Source organism: Pipistrellus kuhlii, unplaced genomic scaffold (assembly GCF_014108245.1).
Source record: "Pipistrellus kuhlii isolate mPipKuh1 unplaced genomic scaffold, mPipKuh1.p scaffold_m20_p_88, whole genome shotgun sequence".
Classification (NCBI taxonomy): domain Eukaryota; kingdom Metazoa; phylum Chordata; class Mammalia; order Chiroptera; family Vespertilionidae; genus Pipistrellus; species Pipistrellus kuhlii.
This window is the reverse complement of record NW_023425593.1, coordinates 190,839-206,932: the sequence shown is the minus strand read 5'-3', so window position 1 is coordinate 206,932 and position 16,094 is coordinate 190,839. Positions and strand designations below refer to the sequence as shown.

The window sequence follows — 16,094 nt, the reverse complement described above, 5'->3', positions numbered from 1 at the left end:
CCTGGGACCTTCCGCAGGCCGACCCTCTATCCACTGAGCCAAACCGCTGAGGGCTCCCTTTGTCCACATTTTACTAGAACTGTTTGTCTTCCTGGTGTTGAGTTGTACTAGTTCTTTGTATATTTTGGAAATTATACCCTTATCATTGGAAAATATGTTTTCCCACCAATAGATGAGTGGATAAAAAGCTGTGGTACATTTACATAATGTAATACCATGTGGCCTTAGAAAAGAAGGATTTCTTATCCTTTGCAACACCATGGAAGGACATGGAGAGTATTAAGATAAGCAAGGTAAGTCAGACCAAGACAAATACCACATGATCTCACTTATATGTGGAATCTAGTGAACAACATAAACTGACAAACAAAATAGGCCTAGAGTCCTGGATGCCTGGGACAGACTGACAATCCAACAAGAAAATATAGCCTGTGTAAACATATTTGCACCCAATATAAGAGCACCTACATATGGAAAAAAGTAAAAAACTTTTAGAGAACTTTAAGGAAGAGATTGACAACAACACAAACATAGTGTTAACACCCCACTGATATCACTGGATAAATCTTCTAGACAAAAAAAATCAACAAGGAAGCAGAGGCCTTAACGCACTGTATGAGTCGGCTTTAGTTGATATTTATAGGACACTGCATTCTGAAGCTGCAGAATATACTTTCTTCTCAAGTGCATATGGAACCTTCTCAAAGGCAGATCCCACGTTAGGACACAAACCCAGTAGGAACAAATTCAAGAAGATTGAAATCAGATCGAAAAGTTTCTGGATACAATGGCATGAAACTAAAAATCAATTTCCCATAAAAACTCAAAAACATTGAAATACATGGAGGCTAAATAGTATGTTAGTAAACAATGAATGGATTACCAATTAGATCAAGTAAGAAATCAAAAACTTCCTGGAAAGAAATGAAAATGAACACACAACAACCCAAAATGTATGGGACTCAGCAAAAGCAGTCCTGAGAGGGAAGTTCATAGCGTTATAGCCCTACCTCAACAAACAAGAGAGATGCTCAAATAAACAATGAACCCTACAGCTAAAAGAATTAGAAAGAGAACAGCAGCTCTGGTCAAGTCGCTCAGTTGGTTAGAGAATTGTCTCAATGGTGCCAGGGTTGTGGGTTCAATCCCCAGTCGGGTCACGTACAAGATCAACCAATACATGTATGGAGGAGTAGAGCAAAAAACTAATGTTTCTCTCTCTCTCTCCCCCTTCTTCCCTTCCTTTCTTTCTAAAATCAGTCAATAGCATTTAAAAAGGAAGGAAGGAAGGATGGAAGGAAACAACAAGAAAATCCCAGAGTAAGTAGAAGGAAGGAAATAATAAAGATCAGAGTGGAAATAAATGACATGGAGACTGAAAACACAATACAAACGATCAATGAAACTAAGGGCTGGTTCTTTGAAAAGATAAACAAGATTGACAAACCTTTTGCCAGGTTCATCAGAAACAAAGAGAAGGCCTGGAAGGTATGGCTCAGTGGTTGCTTCCCTGGAAGCAATCAGGGGAGGAGTGTCAGGGTGTGGGTCACAGCCCTGGCAGAAGGGGTATCCACAGCATCCGTAGGCCAAGGGACCCAGCTCCCTGGCTGTGCATACTCCTAGCCCTTTCGCCTCTTTCTCTGGTGGGGGAGCTCTGAACCAGAAATCAGTAAAGAACCCACTTCTCCTCAACGCACATGCACCCCACTCCCACCCCCCCTCCCCTCGCCACTGCTGAACCAGATCCCAATCCACACCATGTCTTTCGAGGGGGGCTCAAATCACTGGTACCTCGGAACACAGACAGGTCCTGGGTTCATGGAAATGTGCGTGTGTGTATGTGTGTGTGTGTGTGTGTGTGTGTGCGCGCGTGCGTGGTGTGTGTGTGTACGTGTGCATGTGTGTGTGTGTACATAAGCAGTGTGTTTGAGGAGATGGAGCCAATATGGCCCCTGTGAGCCATCTCCCATAGCTTCACTGAACACCTTTCAACTCAAGTTCCATGAGCATCTCTAAGTCTCCTCTGCCTGAAGCGGGACTCTCCTGCCTCACAGAGCAATTAGTGCTTCCACTTCCTGTCAATTCAACTTCCAAGCCTCTTCCTCAGGCTGCTTGCCCACTCCCTTCCTCCAGAAATCCCAGGCCCTTCTCCTGGCACCAGGCTCTGTGAGGCTGGTCCAGGGCTGCTTAATTCCTAGTTCAAAGGATGCGTCCTAGCTCCTCCTCCAGACCGGAAGAACAGGTGCATTCCTCCCCTGGAGGCCCAACAGGCCCATCAGAAAGCACGTCAGGGGGCGAGGAGGAAAACCTCAGCCTGCTCCCGGGCCCTCTTCAGAGGATGAAGGTCCAGCCCTGGTCAGGCTGGAGGGGAGAGGGGATGGGGGAAGAAAGAAGAGTAACATGGACAAGCAAAGCCCGAGTGGAGCAGGTGGAAGACCATGTTCCAATAAACCAGAGTCGGCTCCTCCTTCAGCTCTGCTGCCGCTGAGAAGCGTGAGGATTGCAAAGGCCAATCGACAAAACCGTGAGGACAGTTCAATAGTTCTGCTCAGACTGGAGCAGGAGAGGGGGTTCTGTGAGAGAGGCAGAAGTGGAACCAAAATTCTCAGGCAGAGCTGCAAGGCCTCTGAAGCCACCCTGTGTCCTGGAGAGGACAGGGAGAGGACAGGATGACAAGCTGCAGAGGGCAGGAGCTGGCAGGAACCGCCGGCTGGCATCAGGGAAGGGAGAAGCGGGAGGGATGGCCACAGGATCAGGAGAGCCGAGAGCTCAGGAGTCTCTCAATGGCCGCCCTGACGTCCCCTCCTGTGGCAATCAGTGCCTGCGGGTTCGCCATGGCGTTGAGCTGGGCTAGCTGCTGCTGGAATCTCACTTCCGGCGTCTGCACCTGTGAGTTTCCACTTCCTGCCAAAAGCTGGATCATCTGCTGCGAGCTGCTGCCGAGCACTGCAGCCCCTGGAGAAGCGGCTGGCGGGGCTGCTGAGGAGGTGGGGGCCTCGGGTGCACGCCCGGCATTGCTGCTTGCTGAGGGTGCGAGGGTCCGGGGCACCCTGAAGGAGCCGAGGATGGGTGTCAGCCTGGGGGCCTCAGCCTGCAAGGCCTGCCATCCCTGCTGGACCTGCAGCAGCGCCTGCCTGGCACGGGATTGGTGAGGACGGAGAGGGAGCCTGGGAGCCGCTCCTGGAGCTGAGGGTCCCTGTGAAGAGCGGCCAGTTCTGGGCGAGGGTCTGCATCACGCTCTGCACTCGCCGGGCTCCCTGGATCTGCGGAGCCGGGCCTGCCTTTCCGGGCTGTTGAACGTCCCGGACCCCAGGCTAGTGTATTGATAACCAAGGGGTTCGAGGCTGCCCCTGGCTGGCCCCTGATCCTCCGATGTCCTTCCCACCGGCCCGGGGCCTGGGAGGTGGTGGGTGAGGGCGCCAGGGGCTTGGGAGGGGCTCTCGATCTCAGTCCTCAGTGGCTGTCAGAGTCCCCGGCCAGGAAAGAGGAGGGATTGCTGCCAGACTGTTCCCGGGCAGCCCTGAACACGGGCTCCTGGGTGTCAGTGCACGGGCGCCGGGGGGCGCTGCACCTCCGGGGGTGGGATGCTCTCCAGGTTACTGAGGGCCGGGTCCTGGGTCTGCACCATCTCCAGCACCATGGCGGGATTTCAAGCAAGCCGCGTCGTCTGCCTCCTGAGCTCGGGGTTGGTGAGCATGTGGCTCTGCTCCATCAGCTGCCGCATCTGGGGGTTGGCCGTGGTCATGTGGCCCATCAGGTCAGGGTTGGACATCACGTCCTGGACCAGCGCCTTCTCCATGATCTGCATCTCAGGACTGGACTTCAGTTGTCCCTGCATCTGTTGCTCCATGAAGCTGGCGGAGGCCAGGCCCAGGCTGCCCAGGCCCAGGCCCCCGTAGCTAGAGTATGGATGTGGTGGCATTGGAGGGCCGAGCCCTCCCCACTGCTCCTCCTGCTCCCACTGCCAGCGTCCAGAGTGGCTCTGCAGGGGCGGAGGGCTGGGCAGGGTGGCACTTCCTAACTATGGTTCCAGCATGGTCCCTGTGAATTCACTGCCTTGGAGACCTTTCTGAAAGGCAAATTGGTCACAAAGCCTTAAGGGTGAAGTTCAAACTTAACCCAGGATCTGTTCCCGGCTTATCTGATCGCTTTCTCACCACTCCCCACCCAGACACTGCATCTTTTTTCAGTATTGTGAGTCTCTCTGCTCAGCCTCATCCTGGCCTTTGCCAGGGCTGATCATTCTGAAGCTCACTCTTTACGTCACTTGCTCTGGGATGTTTTTCTTACATCCTCTCCTCTCCGCACAGGGGGGCTAGATGTCACTCACCACGTGCCCCGTTCATTGTCTAATGCTTCCTGGGTGCCAGGCACCGTTCCATGTGTTTTATAAAATTAACTGACTTAAGTTTCACAGAAACCATAGGTGTAGATGCTATTTTTATCATCTTCATTATACAAACGAAACAATGGAGGCACAGAGAGGCTTAGTACTTTTCCCAAAGTCACACAGCTAGTAGAGCTTGGATTTGAATTGACAATATGGTGTTAGAATTTGTCATATTATGTTATGCTTCCTGCAGATTCGTATGCATTATGAATGACTATTTAATTATATTTCCCTGTGATTTTTAGTCCATTGAAAGTAAGGCTCATGTCAGGTTTATTCGTGGTTGTATTCCCAGTGGGAAGAGCAGCCCATAGTCTTTTAATGTAAAAAAAAAAAAAAAAAAAAAATCAATGACCGAACAAAGTTATAGGGTTTCCAGCTAATAGAACAACGCCCTGATAACTGTCTGACACGCTGTTGAAAGATCTCTAATTTACAGGTTATATATAATGAGAAGTGGTGCTCTGGGCAAGTGCCTTTTATATAGTAGTTGATCAATAATCCTTCTTTGATTTTTAAACTTTTCATTTTTGAACTAATGTAAGATTAAAAAAAAATATATATATATATACACACACAATATATATATATATATATATATATATATATATTATTGATATTTTACAGAGAGGAGGAAGGGAGAGAGAGATAGAGAGCTAGAAACGTCAATGACAGAGAATCATCGACCAGCTGACTCTTGCACACCCCTTACTGGGGCTGTGCCCGCAACCAATGCACATGCCCCTGACCGGAATCGAACCTGGGATCTTTCAGTCCGCAGACCAACACTCTACCACTGAGCCAAATCGGTTTCGGCTAATGTAAGATTTTTGAAACATCATAAAAATGGTTACAAAGAACTCTCATATACTCTTTACCTAACCTCCCCAAATGTTAACATATTAATAACCATAATGCAATGATAAAGCCAGGAATTAACTATTATTCCATTAACCAATTACAGAAATTATCTGATTTTCATTAACGGTCTCTAGGCCTCAATGCAGGATTACCCATTGCATTTATTTGTCATGCCTCTTTAGTTTTTTAAAAAACTGATTCATATCCTTGGTGCTTCTAAAGAGCACTGGTCAGTTAAGCTGCAGACTACCCCTCTGTTTGGATGAGTTTCCTCAGGATTAATGTTTGGTTCTGCATTTTGGTAAGGATATGTCATACATGGCATGTCCTTCTCATATACCATGTTGTTTGTATGCTTTATCACTGGTGACAGTAACTTCACTCCTTGGTTCAGGAGATATATGCCAGTTTTTTCTTACTGTGAACTTATTATATTTCTCATAGTAATTAATAAGTATATTATAGAGAGATATTCTGAGACTAAATAAATATCCTGTTTTTGGTCATATTTTTAACCTTAAATTTTAACATTTTTAAATTTTAAACATATTTTTATTGATTTCAGAGAGGAAGGGAGAGGGAGAGATAGAAACATCAATGAAGAGAGAGAATCATTGATTGACTGCCTCCTGTAGGCCCCCACTGGGGATCAAGCCCACAACCCAGGCATGTGCCCTTGACAGGAATTGAACCTGGGACCCTTCTGTCCACAGGCTGATGCTCTACCCAATGAGCCAAATCAGCTCGGGCAAATTGTAGCATCTTTTGATAATGCTTCTCTAAAAACAATTATTACTGTGATATTTGCAACTGATGATTTTCTATTGCCATCATCCTTTCTACATTTATTAATTGGAGTGTAAGAAAGAACTTTTCCTTTTCTTCCATTTATCTACTTTTAGATTTAATCATATTAATATCAATATAGACACTTAAATATTTGTTTTATTCTGTTGATTATAATTAATCATTATCATTTTTATTTTGTTGCCCAAATTGTCCCGCATTTCGAAGCCCCACCAAGTTGGCTTGTGTTATTGCAATCTGACCCCATCATGTTTGAGTACCTCCTTCCTGGCTGCGGCCACACGCTGTTCCAGGCTACTCTGTACTCGCCCTGCCCCCTGATGTAGTCAGCCGTCTTTTAAAGAAGACCTGCTTCCTTTTTACTGGAGAATAATACTTAGAAACAAAAATCTTAGCACTAGGTGCTCACTGCTACCAGGGTCATTATCTCTTCACTCAGTCGGCAGAGTTAGGAAATATATTCATGTGACACACACACACACACACACACACACACACACACACACACAAATCTTTACTTCCACACCGGTCTGTCTATTGAAAACCTTGAGTTTATACTGATATGTTGAATTCAATCCAAACACTCAGAGTTCATTCTAGTCTTTCCCTTTTGTATTTATAATTCCTTCTTCCAACAGTGAAAACACCTGGTGCTTATTATTAACATATATTTACTTATTTGCTCAATCTTATTATAGATTACACGCAAAGCAGTTTCAGAATTGCTAAACTATAACTTGTTTGAAAGAGAAACTTACTAATTAGAGTACAATACTGTGTTCTCTCCAGTTGTTCTCTTCATATAGTTTAGATTACTTTCCAAAGTCCCCCCCACACCCTTTTTTGTGGTTACGTTATTAATTTGTAATAAAGTCAATGCATGTTCTTAAAAAGTAAACCATATTGGTACAAATATTTTGGGAAGCATCGTGGATATGGAATAGTCTCCCTCCCGCTCACTAGCCCTGGAGAAGTGTTCCCAGCGGGCCCAGCAGAGGCTGGGGGGAGACTGGAGCTCTGATCGCTCCTTCCCCCAGCCCTCCCGCTAGCACCTCTTCCCTCAGGGCTCTGGGGAGAGTCTCACAGGTGCTTTAAAAGGCCCGAATCCCCGTCTGTCCCACTGCACTGAGCTCCCCGCTGCGTGGTCTCAGCCCAAATAAAACCTTTGGTAAATATTATTTTCGCATGCCGGAGTTTTCTGTGCCAATGTCAGTCCTACCGGGATCAAGCACCTTATCAATCCTTTTGCCTGTCTCTTGGGTTGAAAGAGGCCACCAGGTGGCGCCCCCGAGTCTACTGCCATCCCGTTGTACCTTAAAAATTTTTTTTTTTTTTTTTGTAAGTCAGCTTCTCCAGGGGTTAAGCGGGCTTTAGGAACCAATCGCATTTCTGAGAAAGGGAGAGACGTTCTACTTGCATTTTTTAATTAGTTAAGAAAATTTTTGCCATTTATGTCTTCGGCTCAGCTCTCAATAAATACCCATTTAGTCTCTGTGTTTGTCTTTGCCTACAAGCCTTAGGCACCTCTCCTTTTCCTTCACTAAAACTAGCCCAGAGGAAAACAAAGACCACATTTGTTGGCAGCGCAGTGGGCAGTCTTCGCAATAAGCTGCTGCGCGGGTATCAGCCTCCGCGAGGAGGCCTGGAGAGAACCCAGAGCTGGTTCCCTCGCGAGGCCTCCCGGGAGGGCCGCGTGGCCGCCCGCACCGTGGTTTCCTGTGCGCAGTCTGCGGGACAGTGAACCCCAGGGCTCCCACACCAAGGCCCGGGCCAGGCCAGGAGCTAAGCCTACCAAGAGGTTGAAGAGCTGGGTCAAGACAACAGGAAGAGGTGTTGACTAGACAGCACTGGGAAGTGCATGCCCTGCTAAAATGCATTAAAATGTAAACGTTTTAAAATAATTATTGGCCATTTGTGTCTTCTATTTTATTTTTTATTGTTTAAAGTATTACATATGTTTCTTCCCCCCCACCCCCACTGACCTTTCCCCGCCTGCTCCCTCCCCTCAGCACAGGCCTCAGCCCCCTACTGTCTGTGTCCATGGGTTAGGCTTATATGCATACATACAAGTCCTTGGGTTGATCTGTTACCCACCCACCCCTCACCCAGCCCTGGCTTCCCTCTAAAGTCTAATGGTATGTTCAATGCTTCTCTGTCTCGGGATCTATTTTTGTTCATCAGTTTATATTGTTCATTATATTCCACAAATGAGTGAGATCATGTGATACTTATCTTTCTCCAACTGGCATACTTCCCTTAGCATAATGCTTTCCAGGTTCATCCATGCTGTTGCAAATTGTAAGAGTTCTTTCTTTTTTACAGCAGTGTAGTATTCCATTGTGTAAATTCACCACAGCTTTTCTAATCCACTCATCTACTGATGGACTCTAGGCTGTTTCCAAATCTTATCTATGGTGAATTGTGTTGCTATGAACATAGAGGTGCATATATCCTTTCTGATTGGGGTTTCTGAGTTTTTGGGATATAGTCCTAGAAGAGGGATCACTGGGTCAAATGGCAGTTCCATTTTTAATTTTTTGAGGAAACTCCATAAGGTTTTCCACAGTGGCTGCACCAATCTGCATTCTCACCAGCAGTGCATGAGGGTTCCTTTTTCTTTTTTTCTTTCTTTTTTAAATTTTTAAAATTAAATTATTTTCTGTGTACATATTTTAACATTGCCTCCCCATACATACCCTCCCTCCCCAGAGTTTTATGTCCATTGGTTGTACTTATATGCATGTATACAAGTCCTTCCCTACCCAACCTGCTGTAATTTGACAGTCTGCTTGTTGCTTTACTGTCTCTATATCTATCTTTTGGTTCATCAGTTTATAATGTTCTCTATTATCCATAAATGAGATCATGTGGTGTTTCTCTTTCATTGATTGGCTTATTTCACTCAGCATGATGTTCTCCAATTCCATCCAGGTTGCTGCAAATGATGAGAATTCCTTCTTTTTTATGGCAGCATAGTATTCCATTGTGTAGATGTACAATAGTTTTTTGATCCAATCATCTGCTGACTGGCACCTAGGCTGTTTCCAGATTCTAGCTATTGTAGATTGTGCTGCTATGAACATAGGGGTGCATATATCCCTTCTGATGGGTGTTTCTAGTTTCTTGGGATATATTCCTAGGAGTGGGATTACTGGGTCAAATGGGAGTTCCATTTTCAGTTTTTTGAGGAAACTGCACACTGTTCTCCACAGTGGTTGCACCAGTCTGCATTCCCACCAGCAGTGCACGAGGGTTCCTTTTTCTCCACAACCTCGCCAACACTTGTCGTTTGTTGATTTGTTGATGTTGGCCATTCTGACAGGTGTGAGATGGTACCGCATTGTTGTTTTGATTTGCATCTCTCAGATAATTAATGACTTTGAGCATGTTTTCATGTGCCTTTTGGCCTTTCTTCTGTCTTCTTTTGAAAATATTATATTTAGGTCCATTGCCCATTTTTTAATTGGATCATTCATCTTCCTTTTATTTAGTTGTATAAGCTGTCTGTAGATGTTGGAGATTAAAACCTTTATCAGTGGTAACATTTGCAAATATGTTCTCCCACATAGTGGGCTTTCTTATTGTTTTGTTGATGGTTTCTTTTGCTATAAAAAAGCTTTTTATTTTGATGTAGTCCCATTTGTTTATTTTCTCTTTAGCTTCTATTGCCTAGAGGCAGTATCAGTGAACAAGTTCTTTTGGCATATGTCTGAGATTTTGCTGCCTGTGGATGCTTCTAGTATTTTTATGGTTTCCCATCTGATGTTTAAATCCTGTATCCATTTTGAGTTAATTTTTGTGTATGGTGTAAGTTGGTGATCTAGTTTCATTCTTTTGCATGTATCTGTCCAATTTTCCCAACACCATTTATTGAAGAGACTGTCTTGACTCCATTGTATATCCGTGCCTCCTTTGTCAAATATTAATTGAGCATAGTTATTTGGGTTGATATCTGGGTTCTCGATTCGATTCCATTGATCTATATGTCCGTTCTTGTGCCAGTACCAGGCTGTTTTGAGAACAGTGGCTTTGTAATACAGTTTGAAGTCTGGTATTGAGATCCCTCCTACTTTACTCTTCTTTCTCAGGATTGCTGTGGCTATTCGGGGTCTTTTATTGTTCCAAATGAACTTTTGGAGAGTTTTTTCTAGGTCAGTGAAATATGCCATTGGTATTTTAATGGGGAGTGCCTTGAACCTATAGATTGCTTTAGGAAGTATGGATATTTTGATGATGTTGATTCTATCAATCCATGAACATGGTATGTTCTTCCATCTGTTTACATCTTCCTCTATCTCTTTTTTCAGTGTCATGTAGTTTTCCGCATATAGGTCCTTTACTTCCTTAGTTAAATTTATTCCTAGGAATCTTAATTTTTTTGGTGCGATGGTAAATGGAATTGCTTTTTTAGTCTCTGTTTCTGTAATTTCACTGTTGGTGTATAGAAATGCCATGGATTTCTTGGCGTTAATTTTGTATCCTGCTACATTGCCAAAATCATTTATTAAGTCAATTAGTTTTTTAATGGAGTCTTTTGGTTTTTTTAGGTACAATATCATGTCATCTGCAAATAAGGATAACTTTACTTCTTCTTTTCCAATTTGGATGCCTTTTATTTCCTCTTCTTGTCTAATTGCAATGGCTATTACTTCCAGTACTATGTCAAACAGGAGTGGCGAGAGCGGGCATCCCTGTCTTGTTCCTGTTCTTAGAGGGAATGGTTTAATTTTTGCCCATTGAGTATGATGTTGGCTGTGGGTTTATCATATATAGCTTTTATTATGTTGAGGTATGATCCTTGTACTCCCACCTTGTTGAGAGTTTTTATCAGGAAAGGGTGTTGGATTTTATCAAATACTTTTTCTGCATTAATTGATATGACTATATGATTTTTATCTTTCAATTTGTTTATGTGATGTATCACGTTTATTGATTTGTGGATATTGTACCATCCTTGCATTCCTGGAATAAATCCTACTTGGTCATGGTGTATGATCTTTGTGATGTTCTGCTGGAGCCGACTTGCTAGAATTTTGTTGAGGATTTTGGCATCTATGTCCATGAGGGATATTGGCCTATAATTTTCTTTCATTGAGTTGTCTTTATCTGGTTTTGGTATTAGGGTGATGCTGGCTTCATAGAAGGAGTTTGGAAGTGTTCCTTTCTCTTGAATTTTTTGGAATAGTCTGAGGAGGATAGGTTTTAGTTCTTCCTTGAATGTTTGGTAAAACTCTCCTGTGAAGCCATCTGGCCCTGGGCTTTTGTTTGCTGGAAGCTTTTTGATGACTGTTTCAATTTCTTCCCAAGTCACTGGTCTATTGAGATTTTTAGATTCTTCCTGATTGAGTTTTGGAAGTTTGTATTTTTCTAGGAATATGTCCATTTCCTCCAGGTTGTTCAGTTTGTTGGAATAGAGTTGTTCATAGTATTTTGTAACAATTCGTTGTATTTCAGTGGGGTCTGTTGTTATTTCACCTCTTTCATTTCTGATTTTGTTTATTTGTGTCCTCTCTCTTTGTTTCTTGGTTAGCCTGGCTAGAGGGTTCATCTATCTTGTTTATCCTTTCAAAGAACCAGCTCTTGGTTTTGTTGATCTTATGTATTGTTTCTTTGGCTCTATGTTGTTTATCTCTGCTCTGATTTTTGATATTTTCTTCCTTCTGCTTACACTGGCTTTTTCTTGTTGCTCTTTTTCTAACTTTTTGAGTTGTAGAGTTAGATAATTTGTTGGCCATTTTTTCTTGTTTTTTGCAATAGGCTTGTAGGGATATGAACTTCCCTCTCAAAACTGCTTTTGCTGTGTCCCATAGATTTTGGAATGTTGTGTTTTCATTGTCATTTGTTTCCAGGATGTTTTTAACTTTTTCCTTGATTTCTGTGGTAACCCAGTCCTTGTTTAATAGTATGCTGTTTAGTCTCCATGTGTTTGATTTTTTTGGGTTATTTTTATTGTAGTTAAAATTTCCAGTTTTATGCCACTATGATCTGAGAAGATGCTTGATATGATTTCTATCTTCTTGAACTTGAAGAGACTTTGCCTATGTCCCAAAATGTGGTCTATCTTTGAGAATGTCCCATGTGCACTTGAGAAGAATATATATTCTGTGGCTTTGGGGTGGAATGTTCTTAAGATGTCGATTAATTCCATCTGATCTAGTGAGTCATTTAGGATTGATATTTCTTTGCTGATTTTTTGTTTAGATGATTTGTCCAAGGGTGACAGTGGGTATTAAAATCTCCTACTATGATTGTATTGCTATTAATCTCTCCCTTAATGTCCTCCAGCAGGTTTTTTTTTTTTTTTTTTTTTTTTTTTTTTTTTTTTTTTTTTTTTTTTTTAATGTATTTGGGTGCTCCAATATTGGGTGCATATATATTTACCAGGGTTATTTCTTCTTGTTGGATTGTTTCTTTTAGTATTATGAAGTGGCCTTCATTATCTTTTGTTATGTCCTTCACTCTGAGATCTAATTTGTCAGATATAAGTATTGCTACCCCAGATTTTTTTTCATTTCCATTCTCCTGGAAAACTTTTTTCCATCCCTTCACCCTCAGTCTGTGTGAATCGTTTTTTCTGAGGTGGGTTTCTTGTAGACAACAGATGTATGGGTCTTGTTTTCTTATCCAGTCTGTTACCCTATGTCTTTTTTTTTTTTTTTTCAACATACAAACTTTATTAAACAAAAGTAACAGGTAAAGTCAAACAGGCACTTATATTTAAGAGAAAAAGTAACTAGGAGAAATTTTATCTTAAAACACCCTACAATAACCTACTTGTAGTTGCATTTAACTGAGCTCTGTTGCTGTGAAGAATACAGCTCATGCACAGGTATGGATGAATGATTTGTACATTTTCAAGTATTCACTGAATACTACTTATATACACATATACATTAAATTTGAAAAAGATTTAATTAACAATCCCCAGTATCTTCATTTTTGTTGATCCTTTGGAAGAGGTCGTCGAAAGAGAAGAATATGTGGTTCTGGTTCATGAATCATGTAATGAACCCAGCCAAGACTCTGTTGGACACCAAGTCTCCTCCACTCCTCTTCTGACATCAGATGGGTTTTGGGTACTTGTTTGGAAAGTTCTCTGGGTAACATGACATGCCGGTACTCGTAGTGCTTGTCGAAGTACTTGTCTGAGTAGTAGATCTGCTTGTGGGCCATCCTGCCAGCGGTGGAGCGGCGCGGAGGGCAGCCACGGGGCGGGAGAAGCGGGAGGAACGGGCGCAGCGAACCAACCGTCCGCATCCGGCCGAGGAAACGACTCGACTCACCCTATGTCTTTTGATTGGAGCATTTAATCTATTTACATTTAAGGTTATTATTGATAGGTACTCATTTGATGCCATTTTTATTCTATACCCATGTTCCTTCTTCGCTTCCTATTTATTTTTACAGTAGACCCTTAAGCATTTCTTGCATTGCTGGCTTGGTGGAGATAAATTCCTTCAGTCTTTTTTTGTCTGTGAAGCTCCTGATTTCCCCTTCAATTTTGATTGATAGCCTTGCTGGGTACAGTATTCTTGGATTCAGACCCTTCCTTTGCATGACTTTGTATATTTCATCCCATTCCCTTCTGGTCTGATAAGTTTCTGTTGAGAAATCAGTTGCTAGTCTGATGGGGGTTCCTTTGTATGTAACTTTCTGTCTCTCTCTGGTTACTTTTAAGATTCTTACTTTGTTGATGTTGTTTGCCAATTTAATTATAATGTGCCTTGGGGTTGGTCTTCTGGGATTCATTTTGCTTGGGACTCTGTGAGCATCTTGGATTTGTGTGTTTTTTTTTCTTCTTTATCTCAGGAAAGTTTTCTGTCATTATTTCTTGAAATACTTTTTCCATGTCTACCTCAGTTTCCTTTCTTTCTGGAACCCCGATTATTCGAATATTGTTTTGTTTTGTATTGTCCCAAAGCTCCCGTAGGCTCTCCTCTTGCTTTTTTTTTTTTTTAATTTTTTTATTTTTTTTATTTTTTAAAATATATTTTATTGATTTTGTACAGAGAGGAAGGGAGAGAGATAGAGAGCTAGAAACATCGATGAGAGAGTCATCGACCAGCTGCCTCTTGCACACCCCCTACTGGGGGGTATGCCCGCAACCAAGGTACATGCCCTTGACCGGAATCGAAGCCGGGACCTTTCAGTCCCCAAGCCGACGCTCTATCCATTGAGCCAAACCGGTCTCGGTTCCTCTTGCTTTTTAATGTTTTTTCTACAAGCTGCTCTAATTGGGTATTTTTTTCCATCTTTTCTTCTAGCTCACTGATGCGGTCCTCTGCTTCATCTAGTCTACTCTTGATGCTTTCTATTGAGTTCTTCATGGTAGAGATGTCATTTTTCATTTCTTCTTGGTTCTTCAATTCCTCATGTTTCTTCCTCATTTCTTATTGGTTATTGTAAAATTTCTCTTCTATTCTTTTTAGCCATCCTATGATCATTACTCTGAATTCTTGCTCTGGTAGGTTGCTTGCCTCTAACCCGTTTACTTCCTTTTCTGGTGATGCCTGCTTTTCTTTCATGTGCGGGCTATTTCTTTGTCTCCCCATGGTCTCTCTTTTCAGGATGTCTGGTTATGTGGTGTTCCTTCTCCTGCAATTTCTAATTCCTCCCAGTGTCTGGAGTACTGTGTTAGAACTTCAGGGGATAGCTTCAAGATCAATAGGAAAGAAAGGCATAATCCATAGGAATGTCCTGTTGGCCTGTGTTGTTGTTCAGTTGTGGTCAGAGATGAAGATGATGTAAATTTCAAGCATCTAGGACACATGTGTCAAACACAAGGCCCGCGGGCCAAATCCATCCCGCCAGGCCTTGCAATGTGGCCCTCACTGCGCTGTCATCTCTGCACTCCGCAGCGTTTCCATCACAATGACAGTTTATGACTGTTCAGTAAACCATTCGGCCCGCGATTTAGGCTGGATTTTAGATTTTGGCCCCTTCTCTGATTGAGTTCGACACCCCTAATCTAGGATATAGTGAGCACTGCATCAATTCCTTGTGGCTGTCAGCAGAAACAGGGACTGCAAGCTTCCTCCCTCCTCAACCACTGGAGGGTTCCTTTTTCTCCACATCCTTGCCAGCACTTGTTGATTTGTGGATGGTAGCCATTCTGACAGGTGTGAGATGGTACCTCATTGTCAGTTTGATTTGCATCTCTCTGATGATCAGTGACTTTAGCATGTTTTCATATGTCTCGGCTTTCTGTATGTCCATTTTTGAAAAGTGTCTAATTAGGTCCTATGCCCATTTTTTTGATTGGTTTAATCTTCCTTTTGTTAAGTTATACGAGTTCCCTATAAATTTTGGAGATTAAACCCTTATTGGATGTAACATTGGCAAATACGTTCTCCCAGGCAGTAGGCTTTCTTGATGGTTTCTTTTGGTGTGCAGAAGCTTTTTATTTTTTATGTCATCCCATTTATTTTCTCCTTAGTCCATTGTCCTAGGAGCTGTGTCAGTAAAGATATTGCTATGACATATGTCTGATATTTTGCTGCCTATGGATTCTTGTAAGATTTTTAAGGTTTCCCATCTTATGTTTAAGTCTTTTATCTATTTTGAGTTTATTTTTGTGTATGGTGTAAGTTGGTCTTCTAGTTTTATTTATTTGCATGAAAATGCCCAATTTTCCCAAAACCATTTGTTGAAGAGACTGTCTTGACTCGATTGAATGCTCTTGCTTCCTTTGTCAAATATTAATTAAGCATCATGGCTTGGGTTGACATTTTGGGTTCCTGTGAAAAAACTTCAAGTTGACCAAACAAAATACTTGTGGGCATTGAATGTGTCCAGAAAGCTGCTAGTTTCCAGTTCTTGGATTTCTTCTGTGAGTGCTCTGTCATCTGTTCATGTTCTCTGTCTGCTTGGAGTGTTGCTGTCACCATTGCTCTCCATCACCTCTGCATGTCTAAGTCCCAGTGCATTCTTACAGAGCTCATTTAAATGCTGCCCAGTCCAGGCAGTGTCCCCTGATGTTTCTTTCTCTAAATAAAAATGCATTTTCTCTCTTCTCTGAATTTGTCTAGCAGTCTCA

At 42.6% G+C, this 16,094-nt stretch overlaps 1 protein-coding gene and 1 pseudogene across 1 annotated transcript; both read right to left on the bottom strand.

Moving 5' to 3' along the window:
* Positions 1-2,752: 2,752 nt before the first annotated feature.
* Positions 2,753-4,346, bottom strand: LOC118712354 (annotated as a pseudogene).
* An 8,601-nt stretch (positions 4,347-12,947) lies between these two features.
* On the bottom strand, positions 12,948-13,337 carry LOC118712348 (cyclin-dependent kinases regulatory subunit 2-like). The gene has a single exon (XM_036426007.2). The coding sequence runs from the start codon at positions 13,313-13,315 to the stop codon at positions 12,992-12,994; it is 324 nt and encodes a 107-aa protein (XP_036281900.1). The 5' UTR covers positions 13,316-13,337; the 3' UTR covers positions 12,948-12,991.
* Positions 13,338-16,094: the final 2,757 nt, after the last annotated feature.

Bases quoted from the DNA above. Each gene is read 5' to 3' on its own strand.
- LOC118712348 (XM_036426007.2), bottom strand. From the start codon at position 13,315: ATGCGGACGGTTGGTTCGCTGCGCCCGTTCCTCCCGCTTCTCCCGCCC.